The sequence below is a fragment of the Suncus etruscus genome, chromosome 15 (genome assembly GCF_024139225.1).
Source record: "Suncus etruscus isolate mSunEtr1 chromosome 15, mSunEtr1.pri.cur, whole genome shotgun sequence".
Classification (NCBI taxonomy): domain Eukaryota; kingdom Metazoa; phylum Chordata; class Mammalia; order Eulipotyphla; family Soricidae; genus Suncus; species Suncus etruscus.
In genome coordinates this window covers 80,725,526-80,744,852 of record NC_064862.1, presented here as the reverse complement: position 1 = coordinate 80,744,852, position 19,327 = coordinate 80,725,526, and the positions used below count along the sequence as shown (strand labels likewise).

General features: G+C 38.6%; 1 protein-coding gene and 1 pseudogene across 1 annotated transcript; both read right to left on the bottom strand.

Moving 5' to 3' along the window:
- Positions 1 to 2,622: 2,622 nt before the first annotated feature.
- On the bottom strand, positions 2,623 to 3,576 carry LOC126030008 (olfactory receptor-like protein OLF4). The gene has a single exon (XM_049788221.1). It carries the CDS (start codon positions 3,574 to 3,576, stop codon positions 2,623 to 2,625), a length of 954 nt encoding a protein of 317 aa, XP_049644178.1.
- Positions 3,577 to 14,383: 10,807 nt separating this feature from the next.
- Positions 14,384 to 17,973, bottom strand: LOC126030341 (olfactory receptor-like protein OLF4; annotated as a pseudogene).
- Positions 17,974 to 19,327: the final 1,354 nt, after the last annotated feature.

Genomic DNA, 19,327 nt, shown 5'->3' with positions numbered 1-19,327 from the left:
AAAATGTAATATATGAAAAATAACAATGTGTTTTTGTTTTTTTTTCCCTCCTGCCCAGGCACAGTAAATATTGGGGTCATTCAAAAAGGGATTCACATGGCCTAAGAGATATGGGATTTCTCCGTCCTTGGAGTATATTGTCATGGGATCAACTATAGACTCTGTTCATGCTCCTTTATTCTCCCGGTGGTGCATTTGTGGAGTTTGGGAGGTTTTTGCTCCATCCTGGGTGTTATTGTGAGACCTCTGTATCTAGAGATCTCAGTATCTGCACAGTTACAGGCATGGGACTTATGATGAAGTCAGTCTTTGTGGTTGTAGAAGTTCTGTTCCCTCCGTGTCACTTCAGTCCATCTTCTGTGGTTGGTGGTCTTGGTCTTGGCACTAGCCCTGGGATGGCTCCTAGGATAGAGCCTTTCCTTGCGTTCCCAGGAGCCCCATTCCGTTACAGTTGTCTCTGCCAGACCTTTGGAACTGGGGATCATGGTTGTTGTGCAGGTCGTAGCTCAAACCCTAGGCTAGGGCTTTTTTTTTTTTTTTGGACCCAAGATATATACAGTCTGGTCATGGTTCTAGCGGCCAGTCCTCTGTAAATCGCGTTTTTGGCTTCTGGACCTACCGGCGGGTGACAAATCTTCTGATTTTGTCTTATCGGTGACTGGTAGGGCAGGTTAACCTGCTCTTCAATCAAGTTGTTCCCCTTTTCCTCGGTGTCAGGATATCGTATTAGAACTGGCACTCGTTGGTGTTCCAGCAGTAATAAGGTTGATCCGGATAGGGTTTGTTACCTGCAGTTGTTGTGAAGGACTGTGCCATTTCTGTGACAGGGATCCAGGGTTCAAAGTTGGATGGATGGGATCTAATCTCCTGAGGTCTAAATTGATTCCACATGACATATTTTCCAGGTGGGAGTTATCCCTGTATTGTAAACAACTCTGAGTTTCTATCTCTAGTAGATAAAAGCTCTTTTTTTATAGGAAACACTATTTTTTTTTTTTTTTTGGTTTTTGGGCCACACCCAGTAACGCTCAGGGGTTACTCCTGGCTATGTGCTCAGAAGTTGCTCCTGGCTTGGGGGACCATATGGGACACCGGGGGATCGAACCGCGGTCCGTCCAAGGTTAGCGCAGGCAAGGCAGGCACCTTACCTTTAGCGCCACCGCCCGGCCCAGGAAACACTATTTTTAAAGAAAAGAAACACTGGTTAAAATTAGAAGACAGCTAATGGAGTGGGAACATTTTTTTCGCACTCAACACATCAGATAATGGGTTGATATTGAGGATATACAAAGCACTCACAAAGGTTAACTCTACCAAACCTCACCACACTAGCCCTCCTTCCTTTTTTAATTTTTGTGTTGTTATTTAGTAGTTTTTAATTGTGGCTGTTGTGAATTTTGTCATTGCTTCTTCTTCATTTTTTCTCTTCCCCGCTTTTCCCTTCTTTTAGATTAATATTGATAGCTCCTAGACGGATTCCTCCCAGCTTTTATCTTTTCCAACAGAACCACAGATCTTGAATCATCTTGTTCTGCCTCATAAATTAAGGGGGAAAAAGAAAGTTGATGGTACCAGGAGCAAACAGTCACATGGACAGTGAATGGAAATAAATAATGATCAGGCCGAAATACCAAACCCAAAGTCAACGACAACAGAATTAAGATGTACAAGTTTTATACAAAGGGCACTGGTTACACTAGCAGCCCAAGGGTTAAAGGGAAAAAGTATGGGATGCATGCTAGGAACAGGGGCAAAGGGAGGTCAACACTGGTGTGTTGTGGGGGGGGGTGGATTGTCCTCATTCACTGTCACTATGTACCTTAAATATAACTGTGAAAAACTTTAAATTCACATGGGTCTCAATAAAAATTATTTAAAAAAATTATATAGCTTCTGGGATAAACTGGGTAGCCTCATTTTCTATAGAACTATTACATCTCTAGTAAATGTTACTTTTTTTTTTTTTTTTCGGCCACACCCGGTGACGCTCAGGGATTACTCCTGGCTATGCGCTCAGAAGTCGCTCCTGGCTTGGGGGACCATATGGGACACACGGGGGATCAAACCGCTGTTCGTCCTAGGCTAGCACAGGCAAGGCAGGCACCTTACCTCTAGCGCCACCGCCCGGCCCCGTAAATGTTACTTTTAAAATAAAATCTTGGAGTTATATTTAGGGGCAGCAATAACCAGTGATCTCTGTGGTTACTCATTGCTATTGACTCATAAATTACATCTAATAGTGCTTGGAAGACCATAAGTGATGTAGGGTATTTAACCTGGATAAGCAGAGTGAAAGGCAAGTGCCCTATGAGCTGTACTATCTCCCTACCCCCCAAATATGTTGTTTATCTATGTATCTTGAGTAAATTAGTATCAAAATATTTCTTAATATAATGTAACATTTGAAAGATTTGTGATCCACCATTTAGGCAGTTAGAGAAAATATTAAATTAGAAGAATATATCCTCTCTAATCTAAGCAAAAATACATATTAAAAATCACAATTTTTCTGAGAATTTGAAATAAAATCATTTTAATTCAATAAACAAAGTAGTACATGATAATACACAACACTGGAAAATTTTCCAATTTCTGGCACTAATTCTCTATTGAAGAAATTCTTCATTCTTGAGATAATGTGTCTTTTTTGGTTACTGTCCCAAACAGAATTTTCAGAGCTCCCTTCAGATCTTTATTCCTGAGGCTATAGATGAAGGGGTTCAGCATGGGAGTGACAACCATGTACATCAATGAGGCAATTGCATTGGAGTGGGAGCTGTGAGGACCAGCAGAGCTCAGGTAAACACCTATGGCTGTGCAATAAAATAAAGAGACCACAGAGAGGTGAGATGCACAAGTGGAAAAGGCTTTTGACTTGCCCTGAGCTGATGAGATTCTACGAATGGAGGAAACTATTTTAGAGTAAGAGTAAAAGATGCCAGCCAATGAACCACCAGCCAGCGGCACAGATACCAAGTATATGACCAAATCATTAATAAAGGTGTCAGAGCAGGCAAGTTGCACCAATTCTTTGAGATCACAGAAAAAGTGAGGAATTTCAACATCTGTACAGAAGGACAACTGCAAAGCCATTAAGCTTTCCAACAAAGTATGTAAGGAACTTGTGACCCAGCACACAAGAAGCAGCAGAACACAGAGCTGGGGGTTCATGATGACCATATAGTGCAGGGGGTGACAGATGGCCACATAGCGGTCATAGGCCATCACAGTTAATAGGAAGCTGTCCAATTCTCCAAATAACAAGAAAAAAGACATCTGGGTGAGGCAGCCTTCATAGGTGATGACTTTGCTGTTTGTCTGGATGTTCACCAGCATCTTGGGGACAATGTTGGAGATGAAGCAGATGTCCACAAAGGACAGATTGGAGAGGAAGAAATACATGGGGGTATGGAGGTGGGAGTCTGAGCTGACAGCCAGGATGATGAGCAGGTTTCCAAGCACAGTGACAAGGTAGGTGGATAGGAACAATCCAAATAAGAATGGTTGCAAGTTAGGTTCCACAGAAAATTCTAAGAGAAGAAATTCTGTAATTCTTGTGAAGTTCCTTTTCTCCATGTTGCAAAATGGACTAGAGAAAATAATTAAAAAAAACAGGATTTTCACACGGTTGGCTTTCCAAATAATAATCAAGAGCCAAAGTGCTAGTACAGTGGCTAGGACTGTTACCTTGCATGTGGATGAGCAGGGCTCAATCCTCCATATCCCAGATGGTCCCCTCAAGAACCTTCAGAAGTAATATATGATTGGAAACACAGGATTGACCCTTGAACACTGCGGGTTGTGAAACAAACTACTTCCCTCCCTACAAATGATGCTCAAATGTCATATAACTCTTAGAAAGAGACTCAATTACAAGACAGGAAAGAATAGCAGGGATGTGAATATACATTTCAAAATGTGTGACTAGTTTGTTAATGTCTAAGCATAAAAACCATTATTCTGATTTTCTTTAAAGCAAGGAATGTATGAAGTGAACTTCTTTTGGTAAAAACCTTTAGAACAGAACATGCTATCACAGAAAAAAAATGAATAACTTGGACACATCCTCCTAATGGATCCCACATACCCACTTCTCCCAGATGGAATGTGTTGTATGCCCTCTGTGAGACTGTTCCAAATCTATCTGGCAGATAGAACCACCATTGAGCTATTTGTTCCAGAGAGCCCTGGAATATGAAGCTTCAGAGATGTCATCCTACCAAAGATGGAGATAAACAGCACAAAGAGGAGAAAAATATACTCCCATATTTAATGATTCATAATTGAGCTTGACTTAGGCTGCATCCTCCATCAAAGAGAGCTCTAGTTATTATATCTATCAATACTACCTGGCTCTGGTCTAGGGCACTCCAAAGCCCCATTTTCATGCTAAACTTTGCCCTAGCATCTCACCTAACTCCAGGGCTATGTTTCGTTCCTCTTCAGCTATTCCAATTCCTCTTTTGTCCCATATAAACACTATTAATAAGGTAATAAAGGATCTTTGATCATTAGCCTGGGATCCATATTGTCCCAGTTATGAGCAGGGGATAAGGGAACACCCTTGGTCCCCAAATGCACTGGAAGGAGGAAATTGACACTTTCTAGCCAACAGGGTTAGCATAGAATGCACCAGGCTCCTTCTACCTCGGTCTAGTAGGGTCTGTCACTAAGAGCAAGACAAACAGATTTTATGAGTTCTCCATGTTGCAAGCTGCCCTCCACAGTCTGAATAAGGGAAGGACTAGTCATTTATTGAACACAATAATCTCATCCACTCCATGACAACACAGGGCCCATTTTTTTTTATCACGAATGGACACAGGAAGAACAATTAGCAGGTATATTAAGATCAAGGACTGGGATACTTACACAGCTGTAGCCATAGGCTCCTGTCCCATCAGTGCACCTCTAATGCATAGCAACAAAGTCATTCTATTCTTATCTGGGTGACTATTACTGCACTCAAATTCTTCTAAACTCTACATGTTTTACTCAGGACCTAGTTCTATCTCGACTTGAGGTTATCATTGAAAACAATTTCCCACAGCACCCATGTAATAAAAACTACTGCTATAATTATTTTATTATTATTTAATATAATGAGATATTTTCTAGGTTGTGGTTACTGTGATCTCACTATAGAAATGCTAAAACTCCAAGAGTTAATTTTATTTGCAAAAAAAAGTATAGTCTAAGAAATACCCTGTATGTTTATCTGCACATTGAAGTCCTAATTTACTAATTAGCATGGCATTTTTCAAATAGCTTATGCTTTTCTTTCATATTAATTCCCCCAGGAGTATATGCCGTTTGTTTTTACATATCTCATGTATCGCTGTATTAGCCACTGTTCTCAAGCATTTTTGATTGTTTATTTTTCATCTATACTAGTCAGAGTCAAACATGCTTATTTAAATGCATAAGTAAAAGAGGCAAGAGCCGTTGTACAGCAGTTAGGGCATTGCTTTGCTTGCGGCTGACCTGAGATTAACCTTTTGCACATCAGATGATACCCTAAACCCCATCAGATTAAGCCAAGTGCCTCTGTTTGTGACCCTCCAAACAAAAAAGAATCCCTTAAAAGGAGGATGAATAGGAGAAACTCATAATTCACTATGTGGTCTAGAGCTCCTAAAATGTTATTATGGATTGTTGTAAAGGCATTTAGACTTAGGCTCTAATTTTTAATAACAAATTTCTTTTTGTGTGTTTGTTTTTGTTTTTGGGTCACACCCAGCAGTGCTCAAGGGTTACTCCTGGCTCTATGCTCAGAAATTGCTCCTGGCAGGATCTAGGGACCACATGGGATGCCTGGATTCACACCACTGTCCTCCTGCATGCAAGGTAAACGCCCTTACATCTATGCTATCTCTCCGGCCCCAATAATAATTTTTTATTTAAGCATCGTGTTACAGGAGTGTTCATATTTGGGTTCAGTCATAGAATATACAAAGCCTTTCACCAGTGCAAATTTTCTGCCACCAATCTCCCCTATTTCCCTACCACCCACCACCCCCTGCCTGCCTCTGGGGCAGGCATTCTGCTTCCCAATCTCACTATCTTTGCTTTCTCTGATTTTAAGTTTATTTTATCCAATCTCCTGTTTTTTCCTTCCTCCCTCCCTCCCTCCCTCCCTCCCTCCCTCCCTCCCTCCCTCCCTCCCTTCCTTCCTTCCTTCCTTCCTTCCTTCCTTCCTCCCTTCCTTCCTCCCTTCCTCCCTCCCTTCTTTCCTCCCTCCCTCCCTTCCTTCCTTCTTTCTTATTTTTGGGGGGTAGGGGCCACAAACGGTGATGCTCAGGGATTACTGCTGGCTATGTGCTCAGAAATCGCTCCTGGCTTTGGAGACCATATGGGGCGCCGGGGATTGAACCAAAGGTTGGTCCTGAATCGGCCACATGCAAGGCAAACGCCCTACCACTGTGCTATCACTATGGCCCCCCTCTTCATTTATTTATTTATTTATTTATTTATTTATTTATCTATCTATCTTCCTTTTTCTTATTTTTATTTACTTATTTATTTTTCTCTAATTTCTTTTCTCTTTATTTTTCTCTTCATCTTTCTCTCTCTTTATTATACATGGCAGTGTCCAGGGCTTACTCCAACTCTGTGCTCTGAGATCAGCACTGGCAAGGTTCTGGGGACCACATTGTATACCAGGGATTGAACCCAGATTGACTGCATCAAGGCAAGTGCTTGCCCACTATACTAGTGTTACAGCTCAATCTCTTCCATTTTTAAAATTAAAGACGAGTAAGATGGTATATTAAGAGCAAAGACTTAGATATTTACATTGCTTTTGCCATAGGTTCCTGAATCTTTAACACATAGCATCAAGTTCATGGTAATCTCTGACCTATACTGTTCTTGCCTGGGTTAGCATTGGTGCACTCAAAGTCTTCTATACTAGACTTGTTGTATTCAAGATCTTGTCCTATCTTGACTTGAAGTTATCGTTAAGGAAACAATTTCTCACAGCACACAAGTAATAAAAATACATTACATTATAGACTTCATGGACCTTATATTTCTTATACAGCAATCACCATCATATTGTTTATCATGAATAACACATTAAAATTATATAAAACAGTGCTACCTGGTAAGTGGGATAGATGAGTAAAATCAGGAAAATATTCTGATATTTATCCTATCTGACAGTCTTCTGTTGAGTATACATGACATGAAGACTCACCTGGGTAATATATCTGAGCAGAAAACCCTAAAAAGAAGCACAAATGTCCCCCCACTAGACCCAAGACTCCAAGGCAGTACTTTGTCTTGAGCTACTCCAGCATGAACAAGCTCAAAGGACAGAGCAGAAGAGATATTTACAGCTCCCATGTCTGTTCATTAGGCTTATTGCCATCTAGTTACTGTGGCCACTAAACACATGATTTCCCTATGGATCATAGCCTGGACAAATAAAAACCTTTCCTATAATGCTATAATCTCTAGATAACAAGCTTGGGTGCAGGTGAATCCTTCAGGAACTCTATGACCCAAGAGTCTCCTAACAGCTTAGACAATATGAGTGTAATTTTTGTTTAAGATTCACACTTTCCTCACACCTTGACAGCATTCATTTGTGCTGATATACAAATGAAAATTTCCTGAGCATTGCTTCTCCTTTTTTCTAAAAGGTCAGAATGCCATAATCCTATAATATCAAATCTCCACTGAATTCCTTGTATCATGACACATTTCTCAAAGAAAAAAGAATTTCTTTCTTAAATCAAGTAGAAAAGGTCACAACATTATTTACAAGAAAAGTGTCATCACGCATATATGAGCACAAACCTAGAAATTTGTCCTTTGCTTTTCTCACATTGGGTTGAAAAGAACCATCTTTTGTTTGCCCCTGACCTGTCTGTTTCTGTATACAGAAAGTAATATTAGATAACATTGTATAGAAACAAAATGGTAGACACTAGGACCATTTGCTTGGCCAATAATAAATCAATAGTTTTTGAGAAAATTAAGTCCGACTTACATAAATAAATTGAGGAAAAATGTAATAAAGTGAGGGAGATTTTTTAGTTTTTAATTTCATAAAAGACATCTTTGAAACCTTTACTTCTTAATTTTTAGAAGACCATTTAAATTTTTTTTTTTTTTTTTGGTTTTTGGGCCACACCTGGTGACGCTCAGGGGTTACTCCTGGCTATGTGCTCAGAAGTCGCTCCTGGCTTGGGGGACCATATGGGACGCCGGGGGATCGAACCGCGGTCCGTCCTAGGCTAGCGCAGGTAAGGCAGGCACCTTACCTTTAGCGCCACCGCCCGGCCCCCATTTAAATATTTTTAAGAAAATTAAAAGACAACTTGACTTTTCTATAATTTACTTAAAATTATGTTTAAATTATCTATTGGTATAAAGAAACTTTCTAATTACTTTAACAAAAGAGCAAGACCATTGAGGTAATATTAAGTTATAAAAAAAAAGTCTTCAACAAAGAGAAAGACACAATATTGAACAGTGAACTTACAAACTGCAAAGAGAAGTTGAAACCAAATCATTTAACACAGGGACTAATTAAAGTATCAGGAAAAATAGTTACAGATATATTCAGCAATTCTGATGTGCATGCTTTCTCTAGAAAATAAAGGTATTTCTTCAGTCCCAGGAAAACTGAAACTTACTGTTTTTTGTCCCAAATAGATTTTTCAAAGCCCCCTTTAGGAATATGAGAGGCATCACTTTCCCCAACTTTAAATTGTATTACAAGGTGATAGTCATTAACACAGCATGGTACTGGATTAAAAAAAAACAGACCCTCATATCAATGGAATAGATTTTAGTATTTAGAGAATGTCCCCCATATACACAATTAATTTTTTATAAAGGGTAAAGAAATGCAAAATGGAGAAGGAAAGCCTCTTCAACAAGTGGTATTAGCGCAACTGGTCAGCCACTTGCAAAATAGATAACTCAGACCTCTATCTAATACCATGCACAAAGGTCAAACCCAAATGGATTAAAATGGATCTAAAAAATGGACCTTGGGGCCGGAGAGAGAGCATGGAGATAGGGCGTTTGCTTTGCAGCCAAAGGACTATGGTTTAAATCCCGGCATCCCATATGGTACCCCAAGCCTGCCGGGAGCAATTTCTGAGCATAGAGCCAAGAGTAACCCCTGAGCGTTGCTGGGTGTGACCCAAAAACCAAAAAAATGGACCTTGGTATAAGGCCTGAAATCATTTAGGTATTTTAAGATAATTAAAAGAGTACTTGATTTTATAAATGATTAGCTTGAAATTGTATTCAAGTTTTCTATTTGTATAAGGGAACTTTCTAACTACTTTACACTCAAGCGCAAGACCATTGAAAAAATATTAAATTATAAGCAAAAAACCCTTTACAAAGAAGACACAACATTAAACAGTGAATCTTTATTTTTTTAGATATTTTTTCTTTTTTTTAATTTTTATTTTGATCATAGTGGCTTACATATTGTTGACAATAATATTTTAGGTACATATTTACATAAAATCAGGGGGGATTCCCATCACCAAATTGTCCTCCCTACACCTCCATTTTTGTCCTACTTCCCATATCCTCTTCTCTCACCCCCAGGGTTGCTAGAATATGTGGTCCCCTCTGTATCTAGCCTACTACTTAGTAGTCTTGCGCCTGTTTGGTCCTGGTGCCTCCCTTATTTCCCCCTCTAACTGGGGGGCAGGACTAGCTAGTTCAAGTTACGTGGTTTTGTTTGAAGAAGAGAAAAGTAATAAACTGGGGTAAAAGTCTAATACGCCGAAAATAAGCAGAATTCTTCTAGAGGCTCTCATCATCGGTTTGAGAGACGAAGGAGAAAAAGAAGGTGAAACACTCCACCAGTACAAAAAGAAGTGTCAAATATCCAGTGAAGACTCTAACAATAACGATAAGCACCACAAAAAAGAAAAAAGAAAAAAAAAAAAAACGCCATGCTTTTGATATAAGAAACATGGCATAGCACATAAAGAAAGAACAGAAAGGAAGAGAAAAAATGAGTATAACTGGGGACAACAACTTCAATAATCACACCCAAACAGAGAAATTGACCAAAAATAGATAGGTAAATAAAAATCATAGTAATAAATGAAGATAAATTAATATATAAAAAATAAACAATGTGTTGTGGTTTTTGTTTTTGTTTTTTCCCTCCTGCCCTGGCACAGTAAATATTGGGGTCATTCGAAAAGGAATTCACTTGGCCTAAGAGATATGAGATTTCTCCGTCCTTGGAGTATATTGTCATGGGATTAACTATAGACTCTGTTCAGGATCATTTACTCTCCCGGTGGTGCTTTTGTGGTGTTTGGAAGACTTCTGCTCTGTCCTGGGTGATACAATTAGGCCTCTGTGTCTAGAGATCTCAGTATCTGCACAGATCCAGGGGTGAGACTTATGATGAAGTCAGTCTTTGTGGTTCTAGAAGTTCTGTTCACTCAATGTCATTTTAATCCATCTTCTGTGGTTGGTGATCTTGGTCTTTGCACTGAACCTAGGATGGCACCTACGATAGCGTCTTTTTTTGTGCTTCCAGAAGCCCCATTCCATTACAATGGTCTCTGCCAGACCTTTGGAGCTGGGGATCATGTTTATTGTGCAGGTCGTAGTTCAAACCCTAGACTAGGGCTTTTTTATTGGTCCCAGGCAAAACAGGGAATCTTACACATTGCAAAGAGAAGTTAAAACCAAATCATTTTAACACAGGGACTAATTAAAGTACCAGGAAAAATCACTTCAGATATATTCAACAATTTTGATATGCATTTTTTCTCCAGGAAATCAATGAATTTCTTCAGCCCCAGGACAACTGACCTTTATTGATTTGTGTCCCAAATAGATTTTTAAAGCCCTGTTTAGGTCTTTGTTTCTCAAACTGTAGATGAAGGGATTCAGCATAGGGGTGACCACAGTGTACATCACTGAGGCTCTTGCAATGGTATGTGAGCTGTGAGTACCAATTGAGCTCAGCTGCATGCCTATGGCTGAACAATAAAACAAGGAGACCATAGAGAGGTGAGATGCACAGGTAGAAAAGGCTTTATATTTGCCCTGAGCTTATGAGATTCTCCTTATGGAGAAAATGATTTTAGAGTAGGAATAAAAAAAAACCCAGACAAGGGACCACCACCCAAAACCACAGTTAAGATATATATAAAATCAGGCCTGGAGCAGTGGCGCAGTGGTAGGGCATTTGACTTGCACACTGCTAACCTAGGACTGGCCGTGGTTCGATCCCCCAGCATTCCATTCCCCCAGCATTCCCTCAGGCCAGGAGCTATTTCTTTTGTTTATTTTGTTTTTGTGTCACACTTGGCAGAGTCAGGGGCTACTCCTGGCTCTATGCTCACCAATCGCTCCCGGCAGGCTCGGGGGACCATATGGGATGCCAGGATTCGAACCATCGTCCTTCTGCATGAAATGCAAACACCTTACTGCTGTGCTATCTCTCTGGCCCCAGGAGCTATTTCTAACCACATAGACAGGAGTAATCCCTGAGCGTCACTATGTGTGGCCCTAAATGAAAAAAAAAAGATATATATCATCAAGTTATAAAATGTCTTAACAGGTCAGTTGGATCATGTATTAGATATCACAGAAAAAGTGGGGATTTACAAATCTGTACAGGATGACAGTCATAAAACCATTCAGGTTTTTTTTTAAATAAAATTTGTTTTATATTAGTGTTAGACTTTATCCATAACAGTTGCAATTTATTTTTAAATTAAATGTTTATTTAAGCACCATAATTACAAATATGATTGTGGTTGGATTTCAATCACAAAACAAGAATGTTCCTTCACCAGTTCAACATTTCCTTCACCAGTAAATTAAGGAAGAAATAAAAAGATTCCTTGAGATGAATGATAATGAAGAGACAAATAGTCAAAACCTGTGGGACACAGCAAAAGCAGTAATTAGGGGAAAATTATAGCAATACATGCCTACATTATGAAAGAGCAATATGACAAAATCAACAGCTTAAAGGGACACCTTAAGGATCTGGGAAAACAGGAGCAAAGAAACCCAAATACAGGCAGAAGACAAGAAATAATAACATTCAGAGCAGAAATAAAAAAATAGAAACAAAGAGAACAATAGAAAAAAATCAATGAGAGGAGGAGCTGGTTTTTTGAGAAAAAAAAATACACAAGATAGATAAACCACTGGCAAGACTCAAACAAAAAAGGAAATCACCCAAATAAATTGGATCACAAACAAAAGGGGAGAGATTACAACAGAACCTCAAGAAATTGAAGACATCATGAGAACTTATTATAAACAATTGTACTCAAATAAGTTAGAGAAGAAATTGACAGGTTTCTGGAAAATTATCATCTTCTGAGACTTAGTAAGAAGGATGTAGAAAGCCTAAACAGGTCAATCACACTTAAGGAAATTAAAACAGTAATGATGAAACTCACCAAGAACAAAAGTTCAGGACCAGATAGTTTTACAGGTAAATTCTATCAAATATTTAGAGAAGAATTACTACCATTAATCCAAGCCCTTCTAAAACATTTTAAAAAAACAGGATACCTTCCTAACTCTTCTATATGAGACTAATATCACACTCATTCCCAAACCTGACAAAGACAGCACCAAGAAAGGAAACTATAGACTAATCTCACTCATGAACATGAATGCAAAAATCCTCAATAAAATCTTAGCAAACCGAATACAACAATACATCAAAAAGATTATACACCACCACCAAGTGGGTTTCATCCCAGGGATACAAGTATGGTTCAATATATCCAAATTAATCAACATCATATACCACAAAAACATTAAAAACAAAAATCACATGATCATATCAATTGATGCAGAGAAGACATTCGACAAAATCCAATACCCATTCATGATGAAAACACTCAGCAAAATAGAGTTGAAAGTAACATTTCTCAAGATAATTACAGCTATCTATAAAAAGCCCACAGCCAACATTGACCTCAATGGCACAAAACTGAAATCATTTTCACTAAGATCAGGAACTAGGCAAGGATGTCCACTCTCTCTGCTCTTATTCAACATGGTTCTAGAAGTCTTAGCAATAGCAATCAGACAAGAGATGGGAATCAAAGAAATCCAAATAGGGAAAGAGGAAGTCAAATTATCCCTTTTTGCAGATGATATCATGATATATATCAAAAACCCTAAGAAATCCACAGTAAAACTCCTAGAAACAATAAATCAATACAGTAAAGTGGCCGGCTACAAAGTCAATACACAAAAGATAGTACTAATCTTCTATACAAATAACAAAGCATATTATAAGAGATTAAAGAGTCAATCCCATTTAAAATAGTATTCAAAAATATCAAGTACATAGGAATCAACCTGACAAGAGATGTGAAGAACCTATACCATGAAAACTTCAAAATGCTTCAGAAGGAAATTGAAGAGGTGTGAAGAACCTATACCATGAAAACTTCAAAATGCTTCAGAAAGAAATTGAAGAGGACCTAAGGAAATGAAAGAACATCCCATGCTCAAAAGATCTAGGTTAGTCAAATCCATACTGAAAAACAAGAAACTGGGTGGCATTTTCTTACCTAACCTGAAGCTTTACTATAAAGCCATAGTGATCAAAACAGTTTGGTACTGGAACAAAGACAGAGTCTCAGACCAAGAAGTCATAATAGAATATCCAGTTACATACCCACAAATATATGGTCAACTAATATTTGACAAAGCAGCCGAAAGCTTGAAATGGAGCAATGACAGTCTTTTTCAACAAATGATGTTGGAATAACTGGATAACCACCTGTAAGAAACTAAAGATTGTTCCATACCTCACACCTTACATAAAAATCAACTCAGAATGAATTAAAGACCTTGAAAACCTATCCAAATCTATAAAATTCATTGAGGCAAAAATAGACAGAACACTTCAAGACTTTTACCTAAAAAAAGTCTTTAATGATGGAATGCCAATGGCAAGAGTTATAGCATCAAACGTAAATAATTGGGACTACATTAAAGTAAAAAGTTTCTGTATGGCTAAAGAAACACTTATTAAAATTAGAAGACAGCTAATGGAATGGGATAAATTTTTTGCAGTCAACACATCAGATGAAGGGTTGATATTTAGGGAAAACAAAGCACTCAGAAAGGTTAGCTCCATAAGACCTCACCACACCAGCCCTCCTTCCTTTTTTAAATTTTGTGTTGCTGTTTAGTAGTGTTTTATTGTGGCTGTTGTGTATTTTGTCATTGCTTCTTCATTTTTTTATCTTTTCCCATTTTTTTCTTAGTTTAAATTAATATTGATAGCTCCTAGATGGATTCCTCCCAGCTTTTTTTTTTAAATTATCTTTATCTAAACACCTTGATTACAAACATGATTGTGATTAGGTTTCAGTCATGTAGAGAACACCCCTTTTACCAGAGCAACATTCCCACGACCAATGTCCCAAATCTTTCTCCACCCCACTCCACCCCCACCTGTGCTCTACAGGCTTTCCAGTTCCCTCATTCATTCACTGGTTATGATAGTTCTCAGTGTAGTTATTTCTCTAACTGCACTCACCACTCTTTGTGGTGAGCTTCATAAAGTGAGCTGGAAGTTCCAGTCCTCCTCTCATTGTCTCTGAGGATTGTTGCAAAATGACTTTTATTTTTCTTACAACTCATAGATAAGTGAGACTATTCTGTGTCTCTCTCCCTCTGACTTATTTCACTCAGCTTGATAGATTCCATGTACATCCATGTATAGGAAAATTTCATGACTTCATCTCTCCTGATGGCTGCATAATATTCCATTGTGTATATGTACCACAGTTTCTCTAGCCATTCATCTGTTGAAGGGCATCTTGGTTGTTTCCAGAGGCTGGCTATTGTGAATAGTGCTGCAATAAATATAGGTGTGAGGAAGGGTTTTTTTTTTTATTGTATTCTTGTATTCCCAGGGTATATCCCTAGGAGTGGTATAGCTGGATCGAATGGGAGCTCATTTCCAGTTTTTGGAGGAATCTCCATATCGCTTTCCATAAAGGTTGGACTAGATGGCATTCCCACCAGTAGTGGATACAAGTTCCTCTCTCTCCCCATCCCTCCAGCACTGTTTATTCTCGTTCTTTGTGATGTGTGCCAATCTCTGTGGTGTGAGATGAAATCTCATAGTTGTTTTGATTTGCATCTCCCTGATGATTAGTGATGAGGAGCATTTTTTTCATGTGCCTTTTGGCCATTTATATTTCTTCTTTATCAAAGTGTCTGTCCATTTCTTCTCCTCATTTTTGATGGGATTAGATGTTTTTTCTTGTAAAGTTCTGTCAGTGCCCTGTATATTTTGAATATTAGCCCCTTATCTGATGCATATTATCTGATGGGTATGAATGAGGGATGTAGAAAGCCTGTCTCGAGTACTGGTGTGGGTTGGGTGGGGAGGAGGGAGATTTGGGACATTGGTGGTGGGAATATTGCATTGGTGAAGGGGCATGCTCTTTACATGACTTAAATCATACAACTACAATCATACTTGTAATCATGGTATTTAAATAAATATTAAAAAGTAAAAACAACAACACTCTCGAATAGCTAAAGCACTCCTAGGGAAAAGGAATATGGGAGGCATTACTTTCCTTAACTTTAAACTGTATTACAAAGCAATAGTTATCAAAACAGCATGGTATTGGAATAAAGACAGAACCTCAGATCAGTGAAATAGGTTTGAGTACTCAGAGAATGTTCCCCAGATATGCAATCACTTAATTTTTGACAAAGAAGCAAGAAATTCTAAATGGAACAGGGAAAGCCTCTTCAACAAGAGGTGTTGGCACAACTGGTTAGCCACTTGCAAAAAAGCGAACATAACCCCCAGTTAACATCATGTACGAAGGTAAAATCCAAATGGATTAAAGATCTTGGTATCAGACTGATAGCATAAGGTATATAGAACAACACGTAGGTAAAACACTCCATGACATTGAGACTAAATGCCTCTCTTCAAGGAGGAAACTTCACTATCCAAACAAGTGGAAGCAGAGATAAAAAGTTGGAATACATTAAGCTGAGAAGCTTCTGCACCTCAAAGGATACAAGAGCCACCCACCGTGTGGGAGAAACTATTCACCCAATACCCAGCTTTTTTCTTTTCCAACAGAACCACAGACCTTGAATCATCTTTTTCTGCCTCAAGAATTAAAGGGGGGGGGAATTAAGTCGATAGTATCAGGAGTAAACACTCACATGAACAGTGAGTGGAAATAAACAATGTATTACCGAAACCAAAGCCAATGATAACAGAATTAAGGTTTACAACAAGATATATACTAAGGGGACACTAGCAAAGGGGGCAAAGGAAGGAAGTAGGCTATGCATGTTAGGAACAGGGGTGAAGGGAGGTCAACACTGGTGTGTGTAGGGGGAGGAATTGTCCTAAATCACTGTCAATATTTACCTTAAATGTAACTGTAAAAACTTGAAATTCACATGGGTCTCAATAAAAATTACTTAAAAAAATTATATAGCCTTCTGGGAAAAACTGGGTAGCCTCATTTTCTATAGAACCATTACATCTCTATTAAAAGTTATTTTTTAAATAAAATCTTGGAGTTATGTATAGGGGCAACAATAACCAGTGATCTCAGTGGTTACTCATTGCTGTTCACTCAGAAATTACTTCTAATAGTGCTTTGGAGACCATAAGTGATGCAGGGGATTGAACCTGGATAAGCAGAGTGAAAGGCAAGTGCCCTATGAGCTGTACCATCTCCCTACCCCCCAAAATTTATGTGGTTTATCTATGTATCTTGAGTAAATTAGTATCAATATTTTTCTTAATATAATGTAATATTTGAAATATTTGTGATCTACCATTTAGGCAGCTAGAAAAAATATTAATTAGAAGAATAAATCCTCTCTAATCTTAGCAAAAAATACATAATAAAATCACAATTTTTCCTGAGAACTTGAAATAAAATCATTTTAATTCAATAAACAAAGTAGTAAATGGTAATACACAACACTGGATAATTTCCCAATTTCTGGCACTAATTATCTATCGAAGAAATTCTTCATCCTTGAGATAATGTGTCTTTTTTGGTTTCTGTCCCAAACAGAATTTTCAGAGCTCCCTTCAGATCTTTATTCCTGAGGCTATAGATGAAGGGGTTCAGCATGGGAGTGACAACCATGTACATCAATGAGGCAATTGCATTGGAGTGGGAGCTGTGAGGACCAGCAGAGCTCAGGTAAACACCTATGGCTGTGCAATAAAATAAAGAGACCACAGAGAGGTGAGATGCACACGTAGAAAAGGCTTTAAACTTGCCCTGAGCTGATGAGATTCTACATATGGAGGAAACTATTTTAGAGTAAGAGTAAAAGATACCCACCAATGGACCACCACCCAGTATCAAAGATACCAAGTACATCACCAAATCATTAATAAAGGTGTCAGAGCAGGCAAATTTCACCACCTGTTTGAGATCACAGAAAAAGTGAGGAATTTCAATGTCTGAACAGAAGGACAACTGCAGAACCATTAAGCTTTCCACCAAAGTATGTAAGGAACTTGTGACCCAGCACACAAGAAGCAGTACAACACAGAGCTGGGGATTCATAATGACCATGTAGTGCAGGGGGTAACAGATGGCCACATAGCGGTCATAGGCCATCACAGTCAATAGGAAGTTGTCCAATCCTCCAAACAGTACGAAAAAAGACATTTGGGTGAGGCAGCCTTCATAGGTGATGGCTTTGCTATGAGTCTGGATGTTCACTAGCATCTTGGGGATGGTGGTGGAGGTGATGCAAATGTCCACAAGGGACAAGTTGAAGAGGAAGAAGTACATGGGGGTGTGGAGGCGGGAGTCTGAGCTGACGGCCAAGATGATGAGCAAGTTCCCAAGCATAGTGATCAGATAGGAAGACAGAAAAAAATCCAAATAGAACTGGCTGCACATTGGGTTCCTCAGAAAATCCTAGAAGAAGAAATTCTGTAATTCTTGTGAAGTTCCTTTTCTCCATGTTGCAGAGGGACTACAGAAAATAATAAAAACAGTATTTTCACACCTGTAGGCTTTCCGCATAATAAACATAGCAAGATCACTAGTACAGTAGGTAAAACACTTACCTTGCATGTGCTTGAGCAGGGTTCAATCCCCAATATCCTATATGGTCCCTTTGAGAACTGACAAGAGCAATTCCTAAAAATAGAGCCAGGAATAACCCTTGTGCACTGTTGGCTGTGGCCCAAACCACCCACACCCAACACAAATGATGATCAAGTGTCATATAACTATTAGAAAGACTCAATTACAAAGAGAGGAAAGAGTAGCAGGGATGTGAAAATATAAAAATTCATAATGTGTAACTAGTTTACCAATGTATGTGCGTAAGGACTTTCATTCTGATTTTCTTTAAGGCAAGGAATGTGTGAAGTGAAATTCTTTTGGTGAAAACTTTTGTCAGTTAGAGAACTAACTATGCTGAGAACTATCATAAAAATGTCAGTGAGTGAGGGATGTAGAAAGCCTGTCTTGAATACAGGTGGGGGGTGGTGTGGGGGAGGGAAGAGATGGGGACATTGGTGATGGGAAGGTTGCACCAGTGAAGGGGGCTGTTCTTGCTATGACTGAAACCCAACTACAATTATGTTTGTAATAATCGTGTTTAAATAAATTATTTAATTAATAAAAAACCTTTTGGACAGTATATGGTATCAAAGAAAAAATAATATAGACTTGGACACATCCTCTTAATATGCTACATACGTACTTCTCCCAGATGAAATGCACCCATGATAATTTACCACAATAGAGCTCATCAGATTGGCACTTTCAACCTCTGTGTAGCAGGACCTGTCACAAACAGCAAGATAAACTTTGTGAGTTGTCCAGGTTAAATAATAGAAGGACTAACCATTTATTGAACACAAAATCATGCCTCCCACCCCAGAGCGGACACAGGAGCTATTTTTTTTTTATCATTAATGGGCACAGTAAGAACAGGCAGCGGATCATTTAAGAGTGAGGGCTGGGATATTTGCACAGTTGTAGCCATAAAGTCCTGTCTCATCATTGCACATTTAATGCATAGCATCAAAGTCATGCTAACCTATTCTGTTCTTACATGGGTGACTATTGATGTATTCAAAGTCTTCTAAACTAGACTTGTTTTACTCAGGATCTTGTTCCATCTTGACTTGAGATTAGCATGAAGGAAAAAAATTTCCCACAGCACCCATATAATAAAAAATACTACTATTATTATTTTATTGTTATTTAAATAATGGTACATTTTCTAGATTATGGTTACTATGACTTTATTATACAAAGGCTAAAACCCCAAGAGATCATTTTATTTGCAAAAAAGTACATGC

What these genes read in the sequence shown, in the direction of transcription:
- LOC126030008 (XM_049788221.1), bottom strand. Translation starts at nt 3,576, where the DNA reads ATGGAGAAAAGGAACTTCACAAGAATTACAGAATTTCTTCTCTTAGAA.